This window comes from Cheilinus undulatus, linkage group 12, assembly GCF_018320785.1.
Source record: "Cheilinus undulatus linkage group 12, ASM1832078v1, whole genome shotgun sequence".
In the NCBI taxonomy this organism is placed as follows: Eukaryota; Metazoa; Chordata; class Actinopteri; order Labriformes; family Labridae; genus Cheilinus; species Cheilinus undulatus.
In genome coordinates, this window is record NC_054876.1 from 25,769,168 (window position 1) to 25,783,405 (window position 14,238).

The window sequence follows — 14,238 nt, forward strand, 5'->3', positions numbered from 1 at the left end:
AAAGGATATAACACATTAAGCATTGGAGCTGCTTTTAGTGTTCAGCTCTAGAAATGCTAAGCATGCCTTAAGACTGGATTTATGAGAGCATGAAAATCTGTTTTTTTTCCAACCTTCTATGTTCTACCTTTGGGAGCATTTGAATCATATGCCATAAAATAATAATTTTAGTGAATTAAGAGTGACATTCCTCCTGGGTCCTGTGAAATATGACCTGCATGGATTTAATATCAACCAAGTGCCACAAGAGGCCAATTTCCCGCCATGGCGAGGTGGAGTGGCTAGGCGTGGAGGTGATGTGACACTTTAGGACTGTAAAAGTTTGCAGTGAAACCAGAGACTGTTCAGTTGGTGTCTTCCAGGTGGGGTGACCTTCACTTCCTGTTCCAACTGCAAGAAAAAACATTGCTGACATGTATAATTAGCCACCGCCAGTAAATCATCTCTGCTCATGCACACACGTGTCTGGTGTTAAATTTAGCATGGCTAAAAGCACCTTCTCATCTCAGGAACTGTACATCATGGTCAGCTAGGCTTCCTCCTCTCTGTGGCTCAAAACTGCTGCTGCTGGATCTCCACCTTTCCCATGTTTATCTTTAGGAGCTATAAGATCAAGGTGAAGTTAAAGTCAAATGAAACATCATCTAAGTCTTACAATTTATTATCCACTGACAAGTCATTTATTGATATACATCTCCAATTTCAGTGTTTTGGAGAGGAAAAAAAAATACACATCATTGAAATTTCAAAGTCCCAAAGATCCTGAGAGACAGAAATAAAGCTTTTTTAATTATGTAATCCTTTTTAAATGCTTTCTTTTTTTATTTTTCTCCTAAAGTCAAGACACACCTGAGCCCAAAAACATCTTTCGAATGATTGGACTAAATCTTTGGCAGAACAAATGCTATGATCTCTGACTGCCATTTTAAGCCAACTGGAATTAACGTGAATAGCTAACAAAAGACTAATGTTATCTTTTTTTTTTGTCCAACTTGCAGCTTGTCACTACTTGATAATAGCTCAAAAATTTGCATTGTTTCCTAGAGCTATTCAAACAAAATCCTTAATAGAAAATAATTATTTCATCTACCCTGAAATGAAGATAAACAGAAGAACAATGAATTTTTAATACTTCATTAAAACGTAAAGGGATAAACTGTTCTGTATTGATATAAACCAGATAGCACATTCTTCCAATCAAACTGGGCATAAATATGTATCCGTCAAAAGACAAAACCTTAAAATCATTAAACTATTAGAACAGTCCTGCTTCTACATCCAAATCCATCTTCATTTTGCCCTTTTCCTGAGAAAGGGAATGCCTTTGCTCTGCTCCAGTCCACCCTGGAAATCCCAAAACATTTCCCTGCTGACACGTTTCAAACTCATCATAGCTTCTGTCCTGAACAGTGTTAACAAAAACTAAAGAAGGGAAAAAATCTTCAAACATAAGCCCTCATCCTCTATACAAGTATTAATAAACCTTTTTAGACTTAAAAAAAAAGCTAATTTATCCCTTTCAGTCTTGGTCAACCTGACTTAAAACACTCCTTCACAAGGGACTTAAAATAATAAAGGTTAAAAAAACACTTATTTAACAGGTGCATTAATATGTTTTTTTACACGGCTTAAATCCATCCATAGACCTAAAATAGCCCACTGACCCCTGTGCTGCAAACCACCCCATACCACACATGACTTCATCAAATAGTAGACTGATGAAAAATAACACAAACAAGACTGCCCCCTGGTGGCGAAACAGGAAAACAGCACATGCTGCTGCTACCAACAGATAATAAAACAGTAAAATAAGGCATTAATTTATACAACACACACTTCATAATCGCAAATAGCACTTAACAATTCACCACTAACAACTGAAGGTTTTTACAGATTTCTTAGCAATCACTATTTTACATCAAGAGGGGACAATAAGCTTTATACTGTCCTGATATTGTCAAGCAGAAGGGGGAAAAAAGTTCTTTTCTCCCTTTTTGATTTGATAAAGCCAGACTTTGTGTCCCACTGACAGGGAGAAAATCAAACTATAACGAAAAGTGATTGAGAGCTCAGTAGATGAAGAGGACTCGGGTGCGGGGCAGGGTGGACAAAGTGTCAGCCATCTTGCGGATTCTGGCATAGTTGATGAATCCTCGGAGGAAGAGCAAAAATCCTGAGGAGTAAAGAAAATAGAGAGAGAAAAAAGGGAAGTGGTTAAGCGAGTCCAAAAAAAGAAGATCTAAAGGAACTCAATGCTCAGTGCCAAACCAGTGTAGGTATATGGGGATTTAGAAGTAGATCCAAATCTCTACACTTTAGCATTGAGTATCTTAATTTTATATTTTGTGTAACAAATGTGCATAGCAACTGCCCTCTACAGGTTGACCCCATCGACTGCAACAGTTTGTTTTTTGGCAAAATTCTACTGGCTGACCTGGTGCTTTGTAAGATACAGAATGGGGACCATCTGAATCTACAGCTGACATCTGAAGCTTCACCAGTCAGAGATGCTGCTGTGAAACTCTAGGATTGTGGGTAGATTAATGCAGTTATCTCAGATAGTAAATGAACTGTACCTTTGTTAAAACGGGGCCAATAATAAACTTGCTTGTGTCTTCTACATGACTATGTATCTTAATTTCCTCATTTAAACTGTCTTTTTCTTTAGAGATAAATCTTGCTTTCCTTTGCATTGTAGAAAAACCCTGGTTGAGCCAACTTCTTTATCAGTACTGGACTACAGTGATAGTTTGTATTGGCATGCTTTAGCTGAGACTTTAAAACCCCTTGATGCAGTTTTCTATTCTGCACTCCAGTTATTACAGGTGATGCTTTTAACATCCTGCACATAAAGGTAGGATGGTCATCGCTCTCTGAGAGACGTGATCTGCATACTTAAATGTTCATATACAAAGGTCCTTATTAGGATGCTTCCTTCTTATATTTCCTACATTCTAGTCTGCTCTTCTGGAGCTCATAACACCCATTCTTATGACTGGCTTACACTCCAGGATCTTCTGGTACATTCTGAGCTTGGTAGATCTGCTTTTAGCTTCTTCGCACCATTTACTTGGTTTTCATTACAGAGCACTTAAAAAAATTGGGTTTCTTTGGGGAATTTCAGATCCTTGATTGTCAACTTATTATCCCCTCATTGCACCTGTTTTAATTGACTTTGCTGTTACATTTCTAATCAATTTTGTCTTTTTTAAATTAATACAGTGCTGTTACATTTTTAAATGTTTGATATATTCCAGATTTTTATTGTCTATAGTGCATTCTACTCTTTTATTTGTTCGTCATTGTAAACAAGGGATCGCCCTCAATGATTTTTGAGTCTAAATAAAGATCATTATGATTATGATTATGACTATCATTATGATTGTTATTATTATTTTATTTAAAATAGGGATGTATACATCAATTTAGATAGAGGGATAGATACTTTATTAATCCAGAGGGAAATTCAAGAAAGGATCACCCATGCTGCCTAAACCCAATATCCATATTGGCCAATATTTGACCTTTCTACTAACATCTGACACGTGATGTGGCAGTGACCACTGTTTATCTGCTGTGTCCAATCACTTTTATGCTGATATCTGGTATATCTAGCTGCTGACTTATAAAAAGATTTTTTACAGGACAGGAAAAGTGAAACATAGACAAACTCAGTTCTTATATTATGATCAAAATTAAGAGAAATTTTTTCATGCTAGGATTTGTACAACAGAAGAAGTAATGTAAAAAATATTATCTGAATTGGCTTCATTCAAATGATAAACACCTGTTTTTGCTCATATTTGACTTTCCCAAAACACTTGAAGTGCAGCACCTAAAGTTTCATTAGCATGATGCTCTCCAGCTGAACAATCTCTCATCCAGAAAATTTCAGTTACTCTAATGAAGCTTCTAAAGAAAAAACTTTGAAAATAAAAAATAAACATATATTGGTAATTTTACTTTTTGTCTTGTACTCTAAACATGCTTAGAACAGTCACATTAACATTGCTGGAGCAAAGACCTAGAGAGCAGAAGTCTTGCATGCAGGAAAAAAACTTTAAAATACTTACCCAAAACCAGGAAGACCCACCACAGCCAGTACTGCCCATCAAAATAACCAGGGAAGTATGTGGAGAACTGTGGAGAGCCCAACAGAACAACAGAAATGACTGGTTAGAATAACATAGCCTGAGCTGGTTTCCTTTAAACAGTCCTGCATTTTATAAGTAAGGGAATAAAGCGGCACAGGTCTCAAGAAATCCTTTGGGTAATCTTACAGCGCCAACAAGCCAACCACTAAAGAAGCAGCATTAAATGCCAGAGTGGGGCTTATGGGTTGTTTGTGCGTACATAAAACCACATTTTATTAGTCTTTTTGTGTGTGGTGTGTGTGTGACGTACTCTGACTATGAGGATCCATTTGATGAGAGAGAGCCCGAAGCCTGAGATGGCCCCGTAGCGACCGGCAGCTGAGGTGGTCAGACAGAAAGACAAGAAGAAACCGATCCAGTTGAACAGGAATGCCACTGGGAGAGGGACGGAGGGAAAAATGAGTGTTAGAAATTTCATCAGAGAAAAACAACTAATTCATTTGACTGGATCTCAAATAAAATAAGATTTAATATCTTCTAATAACATGGCTGAAAAGGGTAGAAGGAAGGAGATGGGTTTAATAGGAAAAGAGATGACTTACTGAAAAAAGTAAACATGAAAATGCCATCATTTCCTATCCTCAGCTGATCAGCATCTTCAAAGTCATCTCTGGTAACAAAATCTTCATCCTGTGATAGAGGAGAGAAAGACAGAAAAGAAAGACAGAGATTTTAACAATCAAACGAATACACCAAAGCACAATAACACAGTAGCATTCCAGGGCTGTATTTGGTCTGTATGAAACAGTTCCCAGCCTGCAGCTCATTCAAATCACTAAATTTTGATAAAGTTAGATTGAGTGAACTAATTAAAATGTGCACATTAGAAATTCTACCGGCGTATGTACTAATACAAAAAATATTTTAATTTAGCACAGGTAAGCGACTGCTTGCAGAAACCAAGGAAGTACGTTGACAACAGACAGAAAATACAACACAACAACAAAACAGACCATATGAGACCATCACAAGACAGAAAGCCAATCAAGGTACAACTCTGTAAACTTTTCACTAGGGTCTAAAGTCAAATTCAGTGTGGGACATCAGGAGAGCTAGTAGATTTTGTAGAACTACCAACTCATCACTTAAACTACACAAACACAATACAGGTGGGGGTGCTGCACACAAAAACAAAGTAGGTACTATAAACGGGTATTCACACACCAAACCATGACCAATTACACTTCCCACTTCTTTCAGTTACCTCGAGTGAACTGCGAATTACATCGTCAAAAGTCTCCAGGCGTTCCCTGTGCTGAGGCTGCTGCTGAGAGCATGGCAATGTGTGGCAGAGAAACACAACAGCAACAATCAAACAGGGTGGCCTGACATGCAGTAAAGCAACATAGTGACAACTTGAGGTCAGAGATGAGCTGTCAGTTATTAGTGAGCACATTTTTCTCCTTTCCTTTAACCCTTCAACAGAAATAGATGTAGCTATTAAAGTGATTTCACTTTTATCATAGTGTATATGTGAAATTACATCCTGGTGTCATTCTTCAGTCTCTTACACCTTGCATCCAAGTTCTTAACATCATGTCACAGAAGAGGATGTCAAAAAAGCAGACTCATGACACAGAGGGGGGTGGGGCATGTTATGTGTCTACGAAGACAGGAGAGGCGTATTTGTGTGCATATGTGTATGTTAAGTGTGTGAAAACTTGCAAGCATGTAGAGGTGGGCAGTAAACCGGTATTAAAACCGTCACCGGTAAAATTTTTGCCATGGAATGGATTTCTACACACCATCATGACCGGTTTAAATGCCTACGATGTGCTGTGATGCACATGCAAGGCATATCCCCTCCCACAGCTGGCGGAGCGAGTGATTCGTGACAGACAGCTCAGGCTGAATCCAGTTAATAGCATGTTTAGCTCTAGTATTATGTGTATCCAGGTAACTAAACGAATGTCACCCGCTCTTGCCATTGATACCAAGCAGGTTAGCAGGCAAAAACATGCGTTCTTTCCTCTCAAAGTTTGACGGCTGCAACGCAACAAAGTCAGTGTGCTGTCTCTGTCAGCCTGCCTGGGGCTTTAACACAAGTTAAGTGCTGCTTTGGCTGGTCTCAGTCTGTAGAGAGCCCAGCGCTGCAGGTCTTCATCTTACAACGGCTTAAACAACCGTTTAAAGGTCTTTTTTAACTTTTGACTTTTACACAGTCCACAGTGAATCAAAGATCCAGGCTGCAATGTTAAATGAGGTCAGAAGCTGCTGTAAACTAACTGCAAAAACTCTCCGGTACAGCAGCCAAAGCTAAGCTAACTCAATGCTAAACACACTACTTCCGTCAAGCTCTTCACAATAAATCTTATTTTTCTGAAACACTTTTATTGTGAACGCCTTCACCAGGAAACATGTTCAAGTTATTAGCAGCTTAACACACCTCATCAGGATAGAGATGAAATGTGAAACTTGGAGTGCAGTTCGACAGAAGTAAACCTAGAGAGACTTAAAAAAAAAAACTTAACAGGTTTTTCTATGCTTCCTATGCTTACACATAAATTGAGTGTGCCATCAAAGGTTATTTTAAGGGGAGCAGGGGGTTAATAACACTTGAATTTGGATTGAAAAGCATTATCTCTTTTCAATATTGTAATACCATGAAATAATACTGTTACTGTCAAAGGCAAGAAAAATACTGTGATATGATTTTTAGGCCATATCGCCCAGGCCTACAAGCAAACAAGACAAGCGATTTGATGTTGATGTATTTTTTATGGTCGACATCCCTGTCACCACCACAAAAGTTATAAAGTCATTTGGGGCACACTGAAGATAGATAAAAGAATAATTGATAAGAAAGGGTCTTAAGTCCTCCAAAACAGAAGAAATATCTAAATCTGTTTGAAAAAAACCTTTGTCCTTCTACAAAAAAACGTTACAATTTTTGTTTTTAAATACAACTAAAAAGTTTACATATTAACTCTACTTTTGTGTGGTGGCTATTAATGGGAGATCAAGAAGATGAAAAACAAAACTATTTCAGAGCATGTCTGGAATTAAAACTGATTACCTATACTTCTATTATAAAGACTACTGTAAATTGACTGATGTAAGGAGTTAGAAATGGTTGGCTTGTAGCAGTAAAACTGGCAACCAATAATACTACCATGGTTAACAATAACATCTTTGCCTCTCTACATCGCAGGTAAATACACCACCCTCCTGTTTCAGATGCCTTACCAATATTTACTCACATATTAGAGAACAAACACAGATGGAAAGTAATGATGGGGTAGTTCAGGGAGAAGTCCTGACAGAATAAGTAAGCACCTTTCTTAAGAGAATATAAAAATTATTTTCTTTACTTTTATGTAATATGTAATATGTAATATGTAAACTCAAACTAAATACCCAGCTGTTCATACAGAGTAAACATACAGTTTCATTTCGGAAGATTAAACAGAACAAGTTCCATATTGAAGTGCTAAGCACTTCCTGCCTTACAAACCTCACAGGAGGTGTTTGAGCAAAAGCTACAGAGCATGTCTGTGTGTGAGTGTGCAGTGAGATCAAATGTGACTGCGGCCAAAAAAGGGAAAAAAAGCAAGACACTCACTCTTCCAGTTACCAGGGGAACAGTCGTCTCAGCCTTGGTTCTTTCTGCTTCATCATAGGAAGGCAGTGTCGTGGCTACGTTGTATGATGGAGGCTTGGGGAAAACCCCTTCTTCTTTGTAGTCGAAGTGGGCTGAAGAAGAAGAAATATAACAGCTTTTAACACAACAGTAGAGTCTCCTGCTATCTTGTATTGACTTGTGCCAGGTATATGAGAAAGATCTCCAAGAGTAAACAGTTTATAGACATGCAAACATCCAAAGGAAAAAGAGTTTCCCGATAACTGAAAAAACTCTGAACATGGGATTGAATTGAAAGCACTGTGTTTAATGATTAAGAATACATTTCACTGGCTTGATAACCCAGTTCTGCTTTTAATTTTAAATAAGACTTCCTGTTCAGCATGAAAGCTTAACGCCTGAGTCAACTATGGAAAATAAACAGATATTCTGCAAACAATTGGCTCTACTACAGAGAATGAATCCTGCATGTGAATCATGCTAAAAGCTTGACGACAGAGAGGAACACTTTAGCTGGTTAAATTATAAAACTCTGCTGGCAGCAGTCATGTCAGTGGTCTATAATTAGAGCTAACGCTATGGCTTACTTGATGTTATGCCCAAATTTAACTTGGCTGTTGTGGGTTTGTGGGATAACTGCAAGCCGGTGTCAACATCCTTCCATGTTTGGTAAAAAAGGAGGTAAAATAAGTGTCAGCCCCAACCCCCGTTACTCCTGAAGAACAGCAGGTAGTCAGAGTGTAAATATGGCCATACTGACTTCAACAGTATAGAGGATCACTTCTTTTTGTTCATGTCAGGGGAAGGGTTCTTTCAGTGAAATTTCAGTGATATCTGCCAATATTTTGATTAAAATACTTGTTAAAAAGTGTGCCATGCTTTGTTAGTTGAACGAGTCAGATATTATGAGGACTTGGATCAAGATCAAGGCCAAAAGACTTCATCAGGATATGAGGTTGGGATGGTCATCTCAATTATGTCCACCACTCAGAGGAGCACATTCTTAACACCTGAAGCTTATGATTTATTTACCACGTGTTTATTTCATTTTCTCTTAAATATAACTGATGTGTGCTGTTGTATGGATTTATTGCTTTTACTCCATGTGCCCTTGCTTGTTTGCATTGTCTTTTATAGACAATACATTCTTTTTCTCTCGCCTTTTCTGTGAGTAATGATTACTTATCAATTTAATGCTTCTTTGAGAGATGTAAAGAGTATACTGTTTATGTTAAAACACCAATATTAACAGCCCTTATGATACCTTGTTGGGTTTGTGTTTAGTCCTCATTCATTAATTGCTGTAGAAATCCTATAGGGCCATAACTTGACACACCAGATGGATCCATCTGGAAAACCTCCCACAGACTGTGTTTGGGAAAGGGCAGAGCCTTTGAAAAAAAAACTCTGTGGATGATTGGATAATAGAGGTGGGAAAAAAAGCGATACAGCATGTTATCGCTATATTTTGTCTGGTGATATATCATATCGTATCGTCCATCAAGTATCGATTTTTTTCAAAGTAATTGCTAATATGAACTGAAGTCTATGATAGCGGAAAAATAAAATCGATTATTTGGACAATTGTTTTTCCAGTGAGGTCAGCAGAGGTGACAGTCATAGAGCAGGAGAAAGTTAGTACAACAAACATGGCAGCACCAGGGGAAGGACATTAGGAACGCAAGCAGGGCATAAATGAGATGGACATGACACATGAGGTTTACAAGAAGTGTTACATGAAAATAAAATACTATGAAAATATGACAAACATGAGGGCAAGGCTAATGGTAAATGAGCTAAACAGTTGAAAAAAATGGTATAGATCGAAATATATAGTATCGCAATACTCACTGTACTGCAAAATGTTTAAAATCGCAATAATAATGAATCGTGGCCCATGTATTGTGATAATATATCGTGGGGCCACTAGTGATTCCCACCCCTATTGGATAAACGTTCTGTCTGTCACATCTTTACGGGCCAGTCAGTCAGACATGTGACGATTAGACTCTTGCTGAATCCTGTTGGGAGAAGGCATAAACATTGTTTCCATAAAGAAAATAACTATAAACTGTTCTTTGATCTGCTTTAAACAAAGAAATGTTGCCAAGTTCTGATAAAACTGACGCTATAGCAGCATCCGGTAATCTCTTCTGCCATAACTGCACCGGCCTCTTGTCGCTGCTTGCTTATGTCCCGACTCCGCCTCGACTGAAAGTACTGGCTCTTACTCCTGATTGTTCCTGTCACTTTCTTACAAGGCCCAATCTGTTCAGATGGGAGCTTTGCAAGATGGATTCGCCAGTGAGAACCACGGCAAGGTTACAGAGGCATGTTTCCGCAGGTTTTTCCTAAGTGGACCAACACAAGTAAGACTTCCCAATATGCCACCGTAGCAAATGAGCTCAACATCAGGGAGGTGAGTTAGGGTCTTACCAGCATTATCTGCTGCGATGCTGCTGTAGGGGGGTGGGGCATCAGCTGCTACCTGTGGACTCTCCTCTGGGTCCTCCTCATTTGGCAGCTGTGAGTGAGAAAACAAAACAGCATCCTGGTTTATTTAAGGTTTCATCGCATGGGTGGCAGCCCTGACTGCTCTTTCCTTGATACACGTGCTTTAAGGAAAAGCTCAGACTGCATCTGTAATGTTAAAAGATCAAGTAAACACTATGACCTCCTTAAAAGAAATACTCCAAGAAAAAAAAGAATCTGTCACATGATCAGAGAAGAGGAATAGAAACTTTACACAGGAAATTCATGAGCAGAGGAACCATACTGGTTATAATATCGGATACAGGAGCCTGACTCACTTACTCCACTTTTATTCTAGTTATCAAGATTTGAGCCCTTCAGTCAATTCTCAGAAAAAGACTGAGGTAAAACTAAATACCAAGCAGTAAGTATACCTCACTGGCATTGCAAACAAAATTATACGGCCATAACATTTTTGTTCCCTGCAGCTATGTTTCCCTTTTTCTAGTACGATGATTGATCCTAAAAAACAACTACCATCCAGGTGTGATGGATACTATAGTTCTAGGTAGGGATGAGTATCGAAAACTGATTCTGACATGAACCAGTAACAATACGTCTGATATCTACTGTACGGAATTACATTAAAGATTTTTGTACTTCAATTCAGTATCCAGCCAACCTGACACAACCTCCTGCCACTCCAATGAAAGGCATGAAACTGACACTGAGTTTTTTCATTCTGTTTGTTTTGTTGTGACTGAAAAAAGCAAATAAAATATCCGTCTAAAAAAACGTATAAAATTGGCGCTAGTGTTGGGAAAAAAACACTATACCCAACTGGTGACTGGCTAATTGTGCAAATAATGTAGTACTTTTTACTACTACCAGGTAAATCTTCATATCTCTAAGCTAAGGTCACCTAAATATGTACAATTTTTTATTTTCTTTTGACAGCTGAGCTTAAATAGTATCTGATAAGTCAATCGGGGCTGAACAAATGAGTATTTACTTGAACTACAACAGCTTTTACAACATAGTTATGGAAAATATAAAAACTGAAAACATTTTTCTCAACTTATTGTTTCACTTTCAGCACTATTTCGCTGTGCAGTAACTTATTAAAGAAGCACCAACAATGAAAAGGAAACCTCAGTAAGCTATAATGATGTCGTACCCATCAAAACAGAGCTTAGCAGGTGTTTCTGCAGAGTGACCCTGTAACTTGTGACTCTCAGCCGAATGCGCCTATGGATGTCGAGGTCCGCGTGAATTCTTGAACAAATTTACTGCATACATGACTGATGAGTGTATTGTGCCATAACAACTGGAAACTATTCAAATACCTAAACACAGGTTAGCAAACAACGCTGACCGTTTAGCTAAATGATAACGACACACCCACTTCCCACAGTCATTTGCTGTCGAGATATTTCCATAAGCATACACAGAGATACACCAACAAGCCACACTTTGCCTTTTTACTTAAATAAGATGCCAATTGTTACACTGTTAGGTCAAGTAACTCAACGCTTGACATTCCGAAATACGCCAAAAACACAGATAAGTTCCTAATCATACGGTGATAGGTTGTTATTCAAGCCTGGCAAGCTAGCTAACTGGAATGCTTTAACATACGTTTGACGTTAGCTTATTGGCGTGCTGCTAACAGCCAGGTGAGCAGTCTACCAAAAAAGAATTAATTAGCTGACGACAATGACGTACATACTTAGCTAAGAGATGATATCGTTTATTCAGCGAAGACGGGAGCTTCTTCACTCGCAGCTGTCTCGATGTTAACAATACAAATCTGACGTCCTCGTTCTTTATTAAATCTTTATCGTGTTAGCTTGTACTTAACAGACCTTTTTTTTTCTTACCTGCTGATATCTGGCGCTCGGCTCGGCCATTCCGATGTGAACGGCTGATAATCAACGACAGAGAAGATTAACGCCGCCGAAACGACCAAGAAAGACCAAATTATATAACTGTACAAACTATAAACTCAGTACTCGCCACAATGAAACCTGTTTCACCCTCGACTGCTCAGTGATGATCACACCACCGTCAAGTTAGAGTTTGGTGATAATAAGACATAGGACTTCCTGTTAGACCTTCAGAATAAGATTCTCATTGCGTGTCGTACGTTGCATAGTTGCATGTTTTCTGACTTTTAAGAGGCACCTGCCATCAAATTTTTGTATCTATTTACTCATGCTTTTTTTACAAAGAGATGTTGAAATTGAGAGTTAAAAGAAAAATAATGGAGCTTTTATTTGGAAATCTAATAGGACCATTTCTTTCGTAAATCTGGTGCCATTGACGCAGACATTAATGTTCACTCGATTGACGTCAACGGACAAAACAAACCTTCTTCCGCCCTCATTTGAAGCAAACTAAACGATCCTGACTTATTGAAGCGCTAGGCCAATGAGTAAACTATTTTATCAAACCAGTGATGCTCAAAGCGTGGCTCTCGGGCCACACGTGGCTTCTTTGTGACGACTTGTGGCTCTTTTAAGTCGTACTTGGTAAAATGATTCCCCTTGAAAACCTTAAAAAAGGGAAGGGTTGAACTCAGAAACGATCCATTGCAAGTTACATCAACCAGTTTGCTTCACACACTTGTACAGTAGGCTTTAATAGTCAAATTAAATGTCAACCTTTTTTTTTGTGTTTATTTCTATCAGATTTGTGCAAGTGAGAACATGTTGACTAATTCTTGGAAAAGGGACAGAACATGTAAAAAAAAATTGAGTTTGTACATTGGTTTTACTATATTTTGGAGAATTTGTGTAGATTAAGGTCTAAAGTAGCAGTAGTATAAAGGAACATCAACAGCTTTTCCAAATTATGACTTTTTTGCCCATCTTATCATGTCTTTTGTCAACTCTGTCAAACACTAATTTTTTTTTTATTCAAGAAATATGTCACATTTTCAGTGACCTGACACTGATACTCAGCAATAATATTTAGTTATAAAATGTATTATTTTGTACTCTTTTTTTCATCTTAGGTATCTAAAATCAGAATTTCATGATTTTCTAGTTTAATCTTTAATATTAACCATGTTAAACTTATCTTTTCAAACCAGATAGTTATAAATGACATATAGATTAGCGGGTATTTTAACAACTAAACAAAATCAAATGAACAGAGAATGATGCTTTTTTTTGTAAAATGAGCAAAATTGTCATCTGACAGAGTTGATTAACATCTTATGGAGTGAATGAGTATGTAACAGAGTTAATGTGCATCTGACAGAGTTGACAGTTGACAAACATTTAAGGAGTGTACCAACCAGTAAGTGATGGAGTTGATGAGCATCTGATCGAGTTGACAATAGGGATAAAATGACATGCCTAAAACTAGCTTTTTAACCCAAATAATGATCTTAATTGATTATAAAGAAAATTATTATATGAAAGGGGACACATAGCTCTCTGCACGATCTGATTAATATGTTTTAATGTAGTAATTATTGGATTCTTTAACACTGTCGGCATTTTTACTCATACATATAATGTTATATATACACTCCCAGGTTTAGATTGTAGCTCTTCCAAAGATATTTTTAACAGTTCAGCTCTTTGGTTGACCAGGGTTGAGTACACACTTGACTGTCCTGTGGCACTGTAATGGGAGATAAATTCTAATTTGGACATTAAGATAGCCTTGAAACAACCACAAAAAGAAGGCATCAAGGGCACAATGCAGTTTATGTGGTTGAATGCAAAAAGCCTTGTTTCCCACCAAACAATATGAAGGAATAAATGGGTGCACAGAATATTAGACAGATTATTTGAATTAGTATGAAGAGAAGATATTTAAACTGAGATTTTGTTCAGATTAAACATGTTTAACCTTCTCTTTAGCATTTATTTTAACTATCAACACCTGAATTAAATTATTTGACCACATGATTTTAAGGGAATCTTGAAAGTCAACAATAAAACAGTAAATAAATAATCGATGTAGCCTAACACTTTTATTCTCAAACTCACTCTAAGAATTGGCATCATAGTGTAAAAA

At 37.7% G+C, this 14,238-nt stretch overlaps 1 protein-coding gene across 3 annotated transcripts; it reads right to left on the bottom strand.

The window, feature by feature from the left end:
- Window positions 1-657: 657 nt before the first annotated feature.
- On the bottom strand, window positions 658-12,266 carry LOC121519199 (NEDD4 family-interacting protein 1-like). 3 transcript variants are annotated; one of them, XM_041802031.1, is made up of 8 exons: window positions 12,087-12,266; window positions 10,171-10,258; window positions 7,717-7,847; window positions 5,359-5,418; window positions 4,697-4,784; window positions 4,405-4,529; window positions 4,074-4,140; window positions 658-2,173 (listed from the first exon to the last, which is right to left on the bottom strand). In XM_041802031.1, the coding sequence occupies exons 1-8, from the start codon at window positions 12,114-12,116 to the stop codon at window positions 2,070-2,072; spliced, it is 693 nt and encodes a 230-aa protein (XP_041657965.1). In that variant the 5' UTR covers window positions 12,117-12,266; the 3' UTR covers window positions 658-2,069. The 3 variants fall into 3 exon arrangements, with proteins under 3 accessions (XP_041657965.1, XP_041657964.1, XP_041657967.1); XM_041802030.1 differs by having other exon boundaries at window positions 5,359-5,421; XM_041802033.1 differs by lacking the exon at window positions 5,359-5,418.
- Window positions 12,267-14,238: the final 1,972 nt, after the last annotated feature.

What these genes read in the sequence shown, in the direction of transcription:
- LOC121519199 (XM_041802030.1), bottom strand. Translation starts at nt 12,116, where the DNA reads ATGGCCGAGCCGAGCGCCAGATATCAGCAG. An exon ending in TTTCATGTTTACTTTTTTCA is followed by an intron (nt 4,530 to 4,696) that starts GTAAGTCATCTC and finishes TCCCTCTCCCAG; the next exon opens with TGGCATTCCTGTTCAACTGG. An exon ending in AATGGATCCTCATAGTCAGA is followed by an intron (nt 4,141 to 4,404) that starts GTACGTCACACA and finishes GGCTCTCCACAG; the next exon opens with TTCTCCACATACTTCCCTGG.